Raw genomic sequence first — 17,802 nt, 5'->3', positions numbered from 1 at the left:
ATTAGTGTGCCTGTAAATATGCTGTGTGATTTATTTTTCTACTAAAAGCTCAATCACACCATAAAACTTTCATGGCTTTATTGGCTTTATAAAAAAAATAAAAACGGAGCCAAGAAGCCTTTAATTCTGAAGAAGCTGTAAACAAAGCCTCTGATGTTTTTCTTCCACATCTTCTCTTTACGCAATTGTGTATTTGTGCTCCTCTTGATTGTAAGCGCGGCATTGTAAGATGTGTCAGGCAAAGAAAGGCTTCAAGACTTTGCTGTGGAAAACATCTGGAGATGACCTTGACTTCACACAAACACCATCACAGTGTGGAGTCAGGAGAACTGTGCGGTGACAAGTGATCAGCTTTGATAAAAAAAACACAGCTTTAAACAATAGGACACTGGCATTGAAATCAAAACATTCACTGAAACGGGAAGAAAAAAGTTTGTTAGTCATTTATGTTGTGAATTGTGTCTTTTTAATAACAGGCTTTTAATATTTCCCCCCAAATTACCCTGCAGTCCAATTCATGCTTCAATATCAATACCCTTCACAGAACCCTAAACCGTACCCTGATGTGCACCTCCCCAAAAACTTTAACTACACGTCCAGATGAGAAAAAGTAATTTTATGATAAGTAACGGCCTTGGATCCGAAGTAAACAGGATTAATCCTCAGAAAAAGTCTCATCATGACTCTTCTAAGGGCTCCGTAACATGTTGTAGTATGAATCGAAAACTTTCCTTCCATTCAGATCGCAGCCCTCTCAGCATCAGGGGGCGAATTAACTCCCTTTAATCTGACTTCCGTCATGTTGCTCTGAGGAAGAGACAGATAACTAGCACCGGCTTGGACCCCGACTCTGTTCCTGCTGCCACGGTCCCCTGGGCAGCTCCTGCGCAGCCCGGCTGCAGCTGAGTGTGGCTTCGGCCAGGTGAGACCAGGTAACAGGTGCTGTGGATCCAACTCGCCCCTTAATTTCCTCCAGCTGCAGCTTCTGAAGGCCGGGTGGAGGGACGCCGGGCGGGCACGAGATGAGGCGTGGAGACGGAGCGTTTGCCAGGAGGAGCCTGGTGCCAGAACTTAAACTGTTTTGACCATAAGAGAAAGTGATGGGAAGTCAAGCTGAAGATTCAACAACTTCCCTTTTTACTGAAGTTGCCTTAAAAACACAGATTGGGTAGTAAAATTCCCCTGTGCTCATTTTGTGCTTGAGCAGATGTGTGGATGTTTTTCAGTTTTGTTTAGTCTCTGGCCTCACATCCTCTGTGACTCTGCCTGCTCCAATGGGAGGAGAGTTTATTCATACTAAAGTAAGGCAAGTGTTTTTATCAATAGATACGGAAAATTGTATATTTTACCTCAAATAAAGTAGGATTTTAAAAACCGCTTCAGACACTTCAGCTCAGAGATATTAGAAGAAAAGCTCATCCATCACCTCTGACCGCTCATTTATAATCACATGTAGAAAAATAATCCGAACTCGATCTCAATTTATGATTTGAAGCTGCAGCTGCAGGTGAAGAAAATACATTGAGATTTGATTTATGATTTGGATTAATACTCCATCCACGGACATGGAGATAATAAGTATTTATATCAGGCAGGATGATTGTTTGTTACCTTTATCATTGATAAGAAATTGTTGTGATTTGCTATCTGACAATAACTGTTTAGGTTTTTGATCGCACAAACACACACACACACACACACAAACAGGATGTGGGGAACGAGGAGCTGAGAAAAGAGCTCAGGGATAAGAAATTAATGAAGCCTGATAAACCGTTTCCTCTAAGTGAGTTTTATATCCACTGCTGTAAAATAAAACAAATACAAGAAATGTGATAATAATAAAAAATGTGGAATTGCTCTGTTATGATGGCGCCTGATCCATAAACGGACGTTTGGGTGGAGAAGGTCAGGCTGGAGCAAATTGTGGGGGATATTATTTTTAGTTTGGTGAGATTGGTCCGTTTCCCTCTCCCAGCATCTGCCTGGTGGTTCTGGTACCACCCGCCTTGCCAAACTCCTCTCCCGGAGGAGTGTAACTCGGAAAGGCTCTTTCAATAAAAAAGCATTTTTTTAAAAAGCGTTATGATCCCCAAGGTGGCGGAACTCACAAAGCAGTGGGGCCTTGGAAGCTGGAGTTAAAAGTGAAACCTCCAGAGGAAGGTCTTTTGTTACCGATGAGTGGGTCCCAGCCCTGGAGCTAAGTGTGGGTGGTTAAATTCCCAGGTACTCCGGTGTCCAAAGCCACAGTGAGTCACTCAACTCGCCACAGGAAGCAGTGGTTTGCATCTACATCGCCCGGGATGGAGAGGCTTGTATTTATCAGCAGGTTATTGAGCTTGAAAGCTTTTTCCTTTTAGAAGAGGCATTAGGGAAGAAATGACTACATACTATATGGTTACTGTCAACGCTATTCATCAGTATTTTCATGGGGCTCATTTTTAAAACCTGGCGACCTCACAAGCAACGATTTCTGTGAGGAGGAAGGTTGTCGGTTCAATCCTGCTGCCGTGTAGAAGGCGGAACATGTGATGAACGTCAGAGAGAATCGTACACATTGATGATCCTTCCTCGTTATGTTGAAAATACAGAAGTCACTTTACAGGTGAGCCCAAGAGAAAAACTACAGGATAAGAATCATCAAGAAAATGATAAGATGACTATCACTGAAGAAATGAAAAGAATAAATCTAAAGTGAATTAGAATTGCATGCTGGGAAACTAAGCATACACCAAAAAATTGTCATCTGAAAAGCTTTTAAATTTTTGATTTTAATGCCACCGCTCTGTTGTCTCATTTTAAATAATGCAATCTACGCCAAACAACACATCACCATTAGGCTGCTGTGTTTAAATTTTCTTCTGAACGCCAGTGTTAAGCACCGTTCATCGTTTCATCTCCGACACTTCATGCTGTCGTCCTCAACAGCTTCTCACTTCAGGTTGAGGAGCCCAGGAGTGTTTGCCAGCCCAGGTGATTTATGAAACATCTATTTCATATCGAGGTGGAAGTCGACACTCGGGGAATGTGAACAGATTCATCAAAGTGGATTATCTCTGCTGCCGAGACTCCTCTCCAGACGCTGACCTTCTTTACAATTCCATCACTGGGACAAAAGAACACAGCTGTGAGTGTGGTTTTGAAAGATAAGACGCTGATCTCACATGTTGTTTACATGACGCCCCAGAACATCTGTATGGATTACGCTTGGGTGAAGGGTGTTTCACCGTTGCTCATTCCCACTTTCCTGTAATGACCTTGAGAAAGTCATCTCCTCCTCATCCTCCGTTTTCCCAGGAGAGGGGACACGACAGACCAGGGCTTGACCCAACAGTTCATTTATTACAAACGTCAACCCAACGTGTGTTTCCCATAGACGGCGTCAAAACTAGTTCCTACTCGGGCGAGAGACACTTAATTCCTGTAGATGTGACACGTGTTTGCTCGGAGTTGAGCGGCCTTATCTGTCTTTCACAGCTTGAAATCCTGTTTGCAGAGAACAAGGGCAGAGGCTCTGTTTTACCTATTTAAAACGTTTCCCCACGACAACACATTCCATGGCAAATATATCTGAAAAAAAAAACAAACTGGCAGTGGGCCTCAGATAACTACCAGGCGTCACGCAGGGTTGTAACTTCATGTAAATACCTGCAAATACATCCCACACTGAAGTCCCATTCCCATCAAGAGAAGTGTAAACACTCAATTTTTGTGTTATTCTTTTATTCCCCTGCACAGCACACAGTGATGGGAGGATGTAATACGGCAAGATGAATCGTTTTTAAGTGTCACTTCCCCCCCGCCCGCCCCCTGCGGTTCATCAAATCTCTCTTAAGATTGCTTTCCTAAACATCGCGTTACATTCTGAATATATAAATGAAAGCAATTCCTGACACTGCACCCTTTGCTGCCTGAACATGCCGGTGGAGAGTCATCTCTGGAACATTAATGCCTTGTGCTTGTGCTCATACGGCGAGTATTGCTCAATTCATACTGCATTAACTCACGCAAACCTGTGTATACCAATTTTGCACAGCTTTAGTTGAGGTATAAATTGGGTGCTTAGTGTACAGGGAACGGGGGGGAGGGGAGGGGGGATGGTAGGGAATTCTCATCCCAGAAATGATTGGACTGGTATCGTCTTATCAAATCAAATGGGAGAAAAATGTCAGCATAATATGTAGGTATTTCTCATTTAAACTCTTGATAAATCCCGTTCTCTACATTATTGTTCAACGCTGATTGAAAAAAATGGGTTTTGGGAATTATGCATTTCCCTTGTGTGCTGCATGAAGATATGAAGTGTGACAGTGTCACCACCACGAGAGGCTGGAGCCAGAGGAGCGGAGTGGGCCGTGTGCCGGGTTCGACCATTATCCTGCTGGTTGGCAGATAAAGACTTAGGAGGTTTGAGTCCTGGATTGCCTTAAGCGGGGTGAGGGGTGGGGTGGGACCCTCATCTGCATGCACAGGGCTTTTGGTGCAGCCACATAGGGTAAAGCAATTTTCTGTAATACAAGGAAATTAGATTTTTAGTCCAGCGGGGAGTAAAGATAGACACTTCAGAAATCACTTTGAGACATCTTGGTTTGTGTTGAATACAGCTCGGCTGGACTGAAGCGTGTCCTCATGGTGCGCACATCCAAAACCACTAAAACCCAATGCTGGAACTGCTGGCACTGTGTGGGTCTTTACTGTTGTGTGTTTCTTTTATCATGACTGCCTTGGAAGCAGGTTTCTGTTGTATAATACACCTCTACAATTAAACTCAGTATTTTGGTCTATTTCAAAGATCTCTGCGCCTCACAATGACTTGTTTGGAGAGTTCGAGCTGTAGTCGACAGAGGAAGGAAAGCGTGTGTCTTTTCATATTAAATTGCAGGTCTGAATCTCTCATTTCTCTGTATTGAAAACGTCTTATTACAACCTGCCGTCAACAAGGCAATTTGCTGCCGAACAGGCCATTGAAATGGTAAATCTTAAAGAGGTTGTGCCTGAAGCAAAAAAAGATAAAAAAAAGATTTGATACAAGCAACATGGTAAAGTTGAAGGCGGCTGTGGAAACAATGGGAAAGAGGCAAACAAAAGAATCTGTCACAACTACTGTTCTTAGAAAGCATTAATAGCCGTGGAAGAGGATACTACTTCAAAATAATGTGCCTGAATTACACTAAGGGCTGGTTTTAAACCTCAGCTACTGGTTTGAACTTCTTTGACCAGTGATCCAATCACTAGGCTCCATGTTTAAGGTGTTCTATATACTGGCATGAACGCAACACAACAAAGATCCATGGACGAGGCATTTAAGATCCAAATGCGTCCTGGGCTTCATCTCAGCTGACAACCTCTGGACGGCTACAATTTCATAACGAGCCAAAAATATTTGTACACATATCAGTTCTTCCCCTTACATTGATTTACTTGTGGCCACTGCTACTCTCTCATCATTGATATTGATCCAAAGCCTCGGTCCCCCTACGCACACGCACGAAAAAACATTCCAAACTTTAGAAACTGGGAAAGCGTCACATCCTGATTTATTCTCTTTACACTGCAAGCAATTTTTTTGAATATTTGTATTCAGAGGAATCGATAAGCGACTTCTTTGTGTTACCGTTTTTTTTTTAAATTGCACTGCTGTGACGCCAGGAAACAAGTTGAAAAGAAAAATGAGCGTCCGTATGGATTTCGCTGCAGTTTAGGTTTTACTGAAGTCCTCCATCACCGTGTATTTTTTTACAAACACCAGTGGGACATGTCACAGATAAGTTGGTCATATATATATCACACGGGGGCTTTAGCTTGACATGACACAGCCGTGTGTATCAAGTTTTCTTAATTACTCCGGCCCGTGCTCGTGTTGCTCTAACCGGAGAGACACTCAGGTTTTCTTTACATGAAGCGCTCCGATTGAAACACAGCACAGACAAGGTGACAAAATTGAAGAAGGAATTGCCCCCCCGGGTATCATCAGGAGATACAACATGTGTGTGTGTCTGTAATGCTGCCATACCCCGTAGTGCTCTGGAAGTGTGTTTAAATTGTAGTGTTTTTATTGGCTCAGCCGCGGAGATGTGATCCTCTGCAGCCAGGAGAGTGGGGAACATGCCTGTGTGGCTCTAAAGGGAGTCGCTGCTGTTTATATAGAAGCTGGTGGTCTTAATCTGGTAATTCATTCAGTGTTATCGCTGTAAAAAGCTGGAGGCGCCGACCATTTCTTCCAGCTCAACCTCATCAATAATCTAATAAAACACTAAATAATTCCCCAAAACTCCGGACGCAGGTGAGAGGATATTAAGGCTGTTGAACTTCCCCAGCTGTGTCACCTCATGCTCAGTAGATTGCACCTTCAAACTCTCTGCTTGTCTGCTCGCCCTTCCCCCCCACCCCCCCTGCACCCGGCCTTATCTTGATCTGCTGTAACTGGCTGAAAGATGTACAGCAAATACCCCCCCCCCCCCCTCACACACACACACACACACGTACACAAAGCTCTAGTTTTTAACAGTCAAGAACTGAATCTGTATCATAACCTAAATCTACAACGTTACTTTAGATGAGACGCCACATTCTCCATATTTTGTTAATTACTCAACTGATTAGTTGATTTTATGGTATTATATTATTCTTAACAAACATTCAGACGTGTTGGGTTCTTATACTGAACATTTATTTAGTAAGTTGTATTCAGTGGGATTCTAAATGATATCATGATGTCCGGAGAAACAGCTATTTTAATTTTTGAAAGATTAACACGTGAAATAATTAGATTTTTCTACTCACTCCTCTCTCATACAACCTTCTCTTGGATTTTTTAGATTAATCTGGATTTTTTCCTATGAATGCATTAATTACCATCTGTGTGTTCCCCTTTATATTTAGCAGTAGACATTATCCGTCCTTATTACTTGACCTCAGATTTGATTCTCCATCAGCTGCAAACTCTCACCGGAGACTCGATAAATCATTACTGTCTGATGATGAGCTCTGCACTTCAATAATACAACCAATTGAAGAATTAATATGCTTTAACCATCCGACAAGACTAATTTCTCAGTACATCGGGGAAACCCAGCTGCTGCTCTCCCACTCCACTTACCACAATAGCACAGAGGACATAATTAATAAAATACCAGACACTGATAGGAAATGATTTGATGAATCCTTCTCTAGATCTGAACCAGAGACATTTGATATCTCACCCACGGTAAAGGAAAAGCGAATTATACTGATGTTAAGTGGGACACCAGGGATCTTGGGACTGGTCAAAGTCCAGTCAAACACCAGTCTGCATCTACATACCTCCCTTAGACTGACGACCCATGAAACCAGCACAGTGACGTAAAGCCACTGTTGAATCATTGTCCTCTTAACCTCACACAACTTTCATAACTTTATAAATCTCCAAAAGGAACAAATAATGGCAAAATACCAGGAACAGATGGTTTTACCTTGGATTTTCCAAAGCAATTAGTCCCCAATACTAGATAATTATTCTCTGTCCTTGGCAAATAATGATTATGATTCAACATGCTGCCTTCGAATGGAACTTGAACCAAACCACATACACACAACCTCTCATGTCGTAACCACAAGCTGGAGTGGCTCAGTCATGAGAACTCTGCTACTAGACGACAGCAGCATGGATGCTAATGTTTCTATGACATGAATTACAAGACTTAAAAGCACCAGCCAACAAAACATGACGTGGATTTCTGAAAACATCTGCTCGACACAGCACAACTTGTGACCTCTGAGCTTCGGGGAAATTTTGTAAGAGTTCCAATATCGTTCAAATATAGTTGACTATTAATCATTTACTTCAGATCTTTCAATTATTTTTTTTCAACTTTATTTTTGGTTTTCCTTTTTTTCATTTGTATTTTTGTTAGTCCTTTTAGTTTTACACGATTTGTTTTGTTCCATCAAATGCTTTTTGTAAATAGAAAGAATAAAACTAATTTGTTCACTGATTTATTGAAAATAAAATTTCATCTCAGAAGATTCCAACGTCCAGCGATTCAGTAAGCTGCCGTTTCAAGGCCAATAACAAGGGCAGCCGCCTGCAGCCGCCATTAAAACTGCCCCCCCCCCCTGCTTCCACTTGTGAACGTGTGTGTGTGAGCTGGATATGATGAAGAGCTTCCCTGTCACTGGGTTACTTACAGCCGCGTTGTCCCAGGAGAGTTTGTGGCGTGACACCGGCAGCGGGAGAGCAGTGACCCCGGCGATGGCCGACTGAGTGACAGAGGCCAGCTCTCACTGCGCTGGAGGACAAACCTCTCAGTGGTCGGTTAAACTAATCACCACGGGGACCCGGCGGCTCGACTCTCCTCACCGGCCTGTGTCGCCCACTTCAGGAAGAATCGTGACAGTCAAATGAACGGTCTTCATGCGCCTGCACTTTGAGCCAAGATGCAAAATGAGCCAAGAATCAGGCCGACTGCTCCAGATTTATACCGCCGCCGGCCAAACTAGCCAAAGTCCCATCTCTCTGCCTCGTTGTCCTTCTCATTGCTTCCTTATCGCATCGCCATCGATATGCTATGAGGCATTTTATTTATTATTATTTCATTTTTAGTGTTCCATCGCTTATACCATTTATCTGTCTGGTGGGGCGTCTCTTTCCCTGTTTAGTCTGCACAGTGTCCTCAGTGTCTGTTCTCTCCTGTTGGCTTCTCTGAGATAATCAGGTAATAATAATAAATAGATCTTGAATAGTGTTCGGTTCTAGCAAAGTAATTGTAGGCTTGTGTTATTTGTGTTATTGTGTCATTACAACTATTTGAAGATACAGTATAGAGGGTTTTAGTCTCGTGTCGCGTCGTCTTTCCAAGTTGACGTGAACATCTTGTGATATTTGTATTGTTTCTGTATTTCCAGTTTAGCATCCATCACTAGGACAGGATATTTCATAGTTTTTATTTTTTTTTGGGGGGGGGGGGGCTCCTAAGAGAAGCTCTGGAGAATGTCTGCAGCAACTGACAAACAAACCCTCTGGATAATTTCAGGAGATTGTCCAGAGTTCAGTTTGTGTCTGAGCAAAAACTGCTACTCCGTTTGTCTGAGAGCGTTGATTGTGTTAAAGTCTAAGAAAAACCTTTAAGGCTGTAACTTATTCTGGTCATGCAGTTATGAATAATAAAACCAGGTTGGTGTTTGCAGAGTTTGCAGTTTTTCCTACATACATAGTGTCTGATTTAATAAATGCACTCATGCATTTACTCACGCGATAAACTTGTTAAACACATTGGCATTCCCACCGAGATGTGTGTGTCGTTACGCGGCCCCTCTATTGATTTCCAGCGAAAGTCCTCTTAGGAATGTCAAAGTGTTATACTCTTTTTCCAGATGGAATCTATTGATATGCTCGCCCTGTGCTTGTAAACATTTCCAGTTCACGGCAAGTAGAATCTTATCACTGTGTCTGACTTTGTCAACACCATTACATTTTAGAGTGAGTCTGAGATTAATAACTTCCAGAGAACAGGGAGAGGTGCAGGCGTGGGAGTTTACAGAAAGATTAATGAGTGTAAAAAACATTGCATTTTCCATTAGATTGCAGAATGGCATATGTTTCTTGGACGGTCTTCCCTGGGTCCTCGTCCGATAAGCGCTTGTTCAAGGCTAACCGAGAAATGACCTATTTTACAGATAAACATTTTGTCCTTTCTGCAGACTTCAGATTAACACTGACCTATTTTTAAGACAGAAATAGTACCTTTTTTTAGTTTCTCCACCCAGGCTTCATTCCTCCCTCCGCTATAGGTATTGTAATGAGCAAAATGGAGACGATTTTTTATTAAACATTTGGCCTGGCTGTAAAGGGAAATTCAAAGAAAAGTGCTGTGCAGTTATTTACAAAATTGGCCTCGTGGAGGTCGGGAAATGTCTACTGGACTTGCTCAACGTACTTTAGTGTCTGTACCAAATATTAAAGAGACTGACAACACACACACACACAGACACAGACACACACACACACACACACACACACACTTACTCACAAATTGCCTCCTCCGCAAACATGTCATTACCGTTATGATGGATGTGCGGCATTTTTCTTAAATCAGCAATGAGGAAACCCACGAATGCTGCACATTTAAACACATGTTGAATACTGACGGATGACAAGAAGCCAAAAGGTGTTGTTTCGAGCACAACACAAAATAAACAACTCCAGCTGGACAGAAAACAGTCGGCTGTTAGATCTCTGCTGTAATAGACAGGTTGAGTCAGCACACGATGCGTTGGACCAGACTAAGAGGGGAAGGAGAGGTAGATCCTACAAGAGGAGCTGATTTCCAGAGGAGCTCCGAAGTGTTCTTGGGTCTGTGTCCTTAAGAAACTCTGTGTGACCCAGTCAGAGCAGATCTGTCCTCCCTCACCTACGTCTCCTGTGAATCATCCCACGTGGTGAATGAAGGACTTGCAGGAAACATGAGGAAAATGTCTGCGTTGTTAATAACAGTAATTTAGAGAAATCTGTATATTTGTATTGTTTTAGATTTTTGTTTGTTTTCGTCTATCCTGGAATAGATTTTTAAAAAACTCAATATCATGAGCAAAGAAATTGTCATTCTGATCTTATACCTAATACAGCACATATAGTTTCTTCAGGGATAGTCGTTAGTCGTGTTAGTTCTAGCTCATAGTTTTCCCAGGTGGAATTTATTCACTTTAAGAAAAAGTCAGTGGCAGTTGATGTGATAATGACGGTAATGGTATGTTTTAATTGCCCAGTAACATGTGATTTAGAAAAGTTGTTGGATGATTAAACTCCACTTAAACGTCGGCTCATGCAGACGAAGTCGAGAAACCAGATGAGATGTGTAAATTAACAACCTCCACAGGCGGACTGTGAGAAGCTCCCTCTTACTGGAGGACCATCAGGAGTTAAAACCTTCAGAGTTGTGTTCCTCGTCTCGATTTCCTGTTTGGCTGCTGTGTGCTGGGAGTTTTGCAACATCTGGGCCAAATGTTTGCTCTGAATAACTTGCAGGCTCCAAAGTCTGCAGTGCTTCTCTGATCATTCTGTGCGTGTAAACTTCTCAACTTTATAATGACTGGTGACCTTTTGTAACCTCCTCCCCCTCTTTAGTTTTCTGGGAAAATCCAAATGGGATGTTTGGAAATTAGGACGTGGATTTATGGAGATTGTGTTTTGATCTGTTTTTGGTTTTGTTTGATTGTTGTTAAGTAGGATCACACAAAAAATACTCAACTTATTATTATGCAATGACATGAAGGTGTTGGGAGTGACCAAAGAAAGAACCTATAAACTGTTTGTACAGATCCAAATTAGTAGGCAGATCAAGGAACTATTTTTCACCTTCTTAGCAATTATATTATTATTTATAATATATATAGAAAATCTGGATGAAGTGGATTTAAATGTGCTGTAGAGTTGTGTGCCGCTGTAATGGTCACAAATGGTTCTAGAAACCTGTAACTACAATCAATGTGCAGCCGAGACACATAATGTGGCTTCTTTTAATTTAAGTGGACAGTTGCATGGGCCTTGGTGGAGGTTTGCACTCTTTGTGTAATACCACTCAATTTCTCTTTGGTACAGTTTATGTAACCAACATATGATGTGTAGGCAAGTAGAGGTGAGTTGGAGTGAGAGTTGGGAATGTTACATGAAGTCAGCAGTCAGTCGACAGAACAGTCACACTCTAATCTCCCCTGCGGCTAAACTGGTTTACTGGTTCCTGGTGTGAACAAAAGCCCAAAACACCTCTCAGCGTACTTAAGCTTTTTTTGGGAAAATGTTTTGCACTTTAGAAAACCAGTGCTCCATTCTGTCTCCTCAAAGGCGCTTCAAGCACTCAGTTGTGTAGTGGATCCGTTTGGAGGCTGCTAACATGTCCGGTTGTGCTTTGTATTATTTGGGCAGTGCTGATTTTGCGGTTTGTGTAACGGGTTCTTCTCGAAACCTGACACCAGCGTTAATCTGTCCTCATTACGCTTGACTAAGTGTCTCCACCAGCAGAGAGACAAAGCGCCCGCCTCTGTGGTGACGATGAAAGGAAACTGTTTACCAGTCTGCTGTGCCGCTCTGAGCAGCGTGTCATTTTCACAGAGGGTGAAAGTTAAAGTCGTTGACGGGAGTTCTTCCCCGGCTCTGTCAGAACAGATTAGAAGGATTTGCTAATTTGGTTGTAATTAGCCATTTTACAGCGATTAACGCTTTGGATTATTTGCAATAGGCCGTGATCCTTTGGCTTTATGCAAAAGTACATAATTGCCCGTGACTCTGTAATCTCATACAGAGCAAAGACAACAAAACTCAGAAATACAGAGAATCCCACTGTGGGGAAAATGAGTTTAAAAGTCTTTGTGTATTTGAATCACAATCAGCGTCACTGCAGAAGATTGTTGCAGTTGCTGTTTACCCTCGAGGCCTCAAAGAGATGATCCTGCTGTTCACCTGGCGTTTGAAGAGAAATCCAACCTCAACATTTACAAACCAAGAATTGCAAACCACAAGTCAACTGGGAAAACTGAGAGGCATAGTTGGTGCATTGTTAGTTGGTCTTATAAATGTCTGGTTAGCTGTGAGTTCCCATCCCTCTCTTAACCCTAACCAGCTAAAAATGCTTAATTAGGGGGAATGTTGACTATGATGCCAGTTGTTTGAAACTGAAAACATTTGAATCATTTAATTGCACAGCTTAAAATCCATTGTGACTATAAAGAGAGGCTGTGGCTCAATTTCCCCAGTAGAGTTTAGTGAGGCGCCATTTTGGCTCAGGAGGTAGAACGGGTCGTCCACTGACCAGACAGTGGGGGGTTTGATCCATTCCATGTGCCAAAGTGACCTTTGGAAAGATACTGAACCTCATAATTGCCCCTGATGGCTGAGCGTGGCTGCGTGTGGTAGAGAAAGTGAATATATAGAAAGTAGATGCAGGGTATGAGTGTGTGTGGGTGAATAGCAACTGTAAAGTAAGAGACTATAAAATCCCAATATGTATAAATACAGACCTGCAGATTCAAAATTAGTTATTATGACCAATAAGCAAGATTTTACATTTTAACAACAAATTCGTCAAAAACTCCCCAAAGGAAATATCTGTTGTATTTAACTCTCTGGATCAGTTCTCAAACTGTAGAGACTTCGAGTCATTCAGGTCATATCAGAAAGAAAAAAGTGGATTTGTCTCGATTGGCGCTTTGAGAGTTTTTCTCACAGAGCTGTGAACAATTCTTCTGTGACGGTCGGCAACAGGTGCCGGTGGCGAAGCTGTCAAATAAATAATGATGTGAATAACTTGTCAGATGCTTTAATTAGATGAAGCCCTGATATTTCTATTGATGTGTTTCCTCTTCTTGTTTTTATAAATGTGTATCGTTGTTATTCTAACAGCTGACATGTCACCAGGCAGGGTTTGGTAGATATTAATACTTTTGCTCATATTCACCATATTCACCATATTTAATATTATAACTCCTGTCATCATGGCACGGCAAATAATCGCCGCTCCGTCACACTGCCTATCTAACCTGCTGTTTTCTCACTTTACCCCTTCATGCTTTCAGTGGCTGGGACAAAAAGCAAAGCGAAAGGTGAGTTATTGCCTCCATTTTCTCCACGCATGATTTATGTCGCACACAGATCCCCAATAAACAGTGTTTGGATCGTGCCTTTATCTCCCCCAAGGGCTCAGGAAGCATTAGCATACGCCGCGTGCCGCAAGGCTTTCTGGGTGTTTGGTGTAATCTGCCATTCCCTGTAGGAGAGGCTTGCTGAACATGCTCGCTCTTCCCCCGGATACAACCTGCTCCACATATGTATAGATTCACACGTTCACACCAGGGAGCTGGGCCGGCCTCACCCGGTCCTGCTTTTTCCTATATTTGACCACTGTGCAGCTCCACTGGAGCAGCTGGGGGGGGTTCAAGGACACATCTCTGGTATTGGAGGGAGCGCTCCTCATCTGCTCCCCCCTTTCCTAGAGTTTCCCAGACATGCTGTGTATTAAAAGCAGAGACCTCCTGGTAACAGCAGAGACTTCTCGTTCTCTTTATTTCCACACGACCTTCACTGGTCCATGCTTTGTCCTGATGCTGTGTTGGTGAAGATGCTCATTGCCGCTGATGGCAGCCGAATCAATCCTCATTTTCAGATTGGTTTGGCACCGAGCTGGGGGAAATCCAGCAGATATTTGGTAACTTATCGGGTTTATAGTTCCTGCTGCTCACCTACAAGATTCGTCTACCTTTGAGGAATTGTTTTCGATCAGTTACAAAGCCTTTCTCTACATGTTTATATTTGTTTAAATTGTCTGTGATTGCTCATGTCTGTACTTGTCTATAGAATCTGAACATTAAAGCCCCCGTGTCTTAAAGGTTCAGTCTGTGGTATTTAAGTGAAAGGATCTATTGGCAGAAACTGAATATGAAATAATAGTAGTGATGTTTTCACTAGTTTCATGTAACTTGTATGAATTGCTGTTTTCTTTAGCCTAGAATGAGCTTTTTATATTTAAATACTTTATTTTTACCTCAGGAGCGGTTCCTCTCTACCGAGGTCGCCATTTTTTATTACAGTAGCCCAAACGGGACAAACCAAACACTTTTTGACTTTTTATGACAAAAGAAGTCCACAGGGTCTCGAAGGGGAGGGTGAGATGAGGGGTATTCAGCTGCAATATGCAACTCCACCACAAGAAGTCACTAAATTCTACACACTGAACCTTTAAGCCATTTTCAGGCATGGCAGGCAAACTCCGGAGAAAGTCCGAACCCAAAGGTGCGGATCTTTTTGTTCATCAATCCATTTGTTCACATCTCGGTCGGTGTCTTCTTTGGCCCTGCTTGTTCATCCTGAGATTTTAGCTTTCGTTATTTTAGCTTAAAGTCTTTTCCTTGTCAGAAACTCACTCAGAAACCTCCCACACAGCCCCTCCGGAGGATGACAGATTATCCGGAGTTCAGTGCAGCTCTAGTGACTCTGCCTCTCGGGTTCTGAATCCCACTGTTGTTTCTGTTACTGACGGATCCTGTAGAAAATCCTCTCTGGGTTGCTCAGAGCCTCCAGTCGACCAATTTGAAATCTGAGAATCCTGCTAATGTTTTGCATTGAAATGAAATCTTGCTTCTAACAAGCCTTATTAACGATCATGTACTGAAGCCTTACTCAAGTCAGTGTTTTTTATGTTTTGCTTTTATTTTAACCGAACCTCTGATTTATGCTGTTAATGTCGGTGAACGAATGCTCTGGGCTTCCTCCCTTGTTTTCACTCATTTTTGAAAATGCAGTGTTTTCTAATTACAGAAGTAATTAGAGGGCTAGTTTTTAATTAACAGAAGATACACATTCAGCATACGTACCTCTAGAATCTAGTTCAACGCTGGGAAGCCTCTTCTTTTTTTTTCTCTAGCACTTTCAGGGCCCTAATTACAGCTAATAACTTTTACCAATAATGATGAAGATAATGAATATAACCACATGAATCGTGTTGAATATTGATTAATGGATTTTGTCAGCTCTCCTGTTGCATGCTAATGTTAGAGATAATCAACAGGATAATAGATCATTATGGCAGTTGTCAAATATAATGGAAACCAGGCCTCAGATATTTTACCTCACAAGAAGTTGTATTTGCTCTGTTCGGACTCAGCTGAGTGAAGCAGAGATTTATTTATTTATCAATCTGTGAAAACACAGCCACCTTACTTTTCATAAAGGCAGAGTTTGAGACAGGACACTTATCACAGGTTGCTTTTATAGTCGTGTTGTAAAGAGCACGTTCAGGGGGGATGTGAAGGGGTCGTGTTGCATTCAGGGGCGAGGATCCTCTTTTTACTGAACAACTAAAAGAGCGACCAGTCACCACATTGTTGTTCAGCGGGCTGTGTGGAAACCAAAGTGAAAACATGTATCCAGAGTAGACTCATAGAAACGACTGTCGTGTGCGACTAACTTGCACGAGCAAATACAGTTTTTTGTTGGAAACATAATTGCCGGCCGGATTATATTCAGAGGAAAATGTAATTTTTGAACGAATGAATCGCTCCAGTGGAGTCGGAGCTGTGATTTTTGAGCTATAGATTAAATATGTTTTTTTGTTTGATTAAATCCATTTCTTCTGGTTTCAATATTATATTTATTGTAAAATTTATTTAAAAGAATATCTATTTATGGGTTGATGTGGTTTATTGCGCCACCTAGTGTTACAAACCATCATGGATTTTGCAGGACTAATGTGTAAGTAGAGTCGACCACTAAATAAGAGGACAGGCGGCACCAGTGACCATTTGTGATTGGGAATCTGGAAACTTAACCCTTAAACCACCACATCCTCTACATTCAGAGACGTCCCTCATCCTTTCCTGCACTTTCCTGCGTTTGATCGTTAGCGGTTTGAATCGCCTGTGCCACCAATTCACAGCACTTCACTCAGTCAAGACTAATGGACAAAGTCAGAAGATTATGGAACCACCATGGTTTTGGATGAATCTGAATAAACACGTCTATATTACGTTAGCAGTTCCTCATTTGTTATTTTTGTGATTTCTTGGAAATAGGACTTGACATTCAAACCAATCACCGGCTCTAGTGTCGAGTCTAATCAGTGAAGATCTCTCAGAACAGTGTTCGTGACGTTTAAGAGCATTTGATTATAACTGTTCTCCTTCATTCCCACCTCATGGCTCCTAAACTTTTTAAAGGAAATCAATACTCGAGGGGCGCTGAGAAAATTGTGCTACATAATTCACAATCAGGTGCATGTTCCACTTAATTCTCTATAATTTAAGTGTTTATTGGTCTGTTAGCGTCTCTCTAGAGTTGGAGGAGCTTTTTTTCCCTTGCTGGTCGCTTATTTAGACTTTCAACTCCTAATTTACTCCCGGTTTATCACTTATATTTCTCAGTGTGACGCTCAATTTTGAATTTGACAAAACCACGTTATCCCAAAGTTCAGTAGCGGAGCGTCACGTGTGCAGTCGTGCAGCCGTGCACGCTCGAACAAACAATTTCCTGCTCCACCTGGAGACTGTACAGTATATCTGACCCACTTTCTGAAGCTGATGCATGGCCACTTTCCTCTTTCTTTTCTTCGCCTCCTGCACAGCAAGAACAAAAAAAAACAACACTGCTAAGAGTTTCCCCCAGCAGGGATATTTATTGCCAGTTCTTTAGATCGTCCACCCCCTCCCTCCCTCGCCCCACTGCCTTCCCCACTGTGGAAGATCACGGGGGGGGGGGGGGGGGGGGGCGGCACTCACTACCACCTCTGAGGGGAGTGAGTTTCTCTCTTGCTCAGGTGCCACTCAGTAACAGGCACCAACTGTCCTTTTTGATGGAGGATAAACCTGACAGACGGCCAAGCTCACTCCGTCGTGGTTGCTTCCTTCGACTGACTGCATCATTTAAGATCACGATATCGGTGCCCGAGCTGTAAATACAATTGGGGGGCTGACGTTGTGCAGTCAGCAGTCAATTGGTGGGTCATCACAGCGTTGTCGTGCATCCTGGCACTTGTGTCAAACCGCTCTTGTTTTACAGCACCGGCAGAAACCCGCCATAAATCCCCGTGCAGATAAAGGATGTACGCAGTCAAATGTGTCTCGATAACGTTCCACACAAACACATTTAATGCTCCTGGTTTGTTTTGCATGTGCACTTGTTTACGAGTGACCTGTATATATACGGCGTCATGTGCCCCTCCACCCTCCATCCTCCTCCTCTGCTCTATTGCTCTGGATGCAAATGGTTTTGAGAAAGTGAGTGACGTGGGGTACATTACTAATCCAGGGGAAAAGTAATCACAGCCTTTCCTCTTAGCATAATTA

The 17,802-nt window shown here is 42.4% G+C and overlaps 1 protein-coding gene across 3 annotated transcripts in view; it reads left to right on the top strand.

Annotated features, from left to right (window-relative positions):
- Positions 1 to 17,802, top strand: part of LOC133952412 (cell adhesion molecule 2-like) — a 137,731-nt gene that overhangs the window by 79,360 nt on the left and 40,569 nt on the right. For 2 of the 3 annotated variants that reach the window (XM_062386839.1, XM_062386838.1), the window contains exon 2: positions 13,543 to 13,569. The exons of the other annotated variant lie outside the window; for it this stretch is intronic. In XM_062386839.1, coding sequence (XP_062242823.1) covers positions 13,543 to 13,569 — 27 coding nt within the window. The remainder of the gene's footprint in view (positions 1 to 13,542; positions 13,570 to 17,802) is intronic. 3 annotated transcript variants of the gene reach the window in all.

The sequence above is a fragment of the Platichthys flesus genome, chromosome 4, assembly GCF_949316205.1.
Source record: "Platichthys flesus chromosome 4, fPlaFle2.1, whole genome shotgun sequence".
Taxonomy (NCBI): domain Eukaryota; kingdom Metazoa; phylum Chordata; class Actinopteri; order Pleuronectiformes; family Pleuronectidae; genus Platichthys; species Platichthys flesus.
This window is presented reverse-complemented; position numbering and strand designations above follow the sequence as displayed.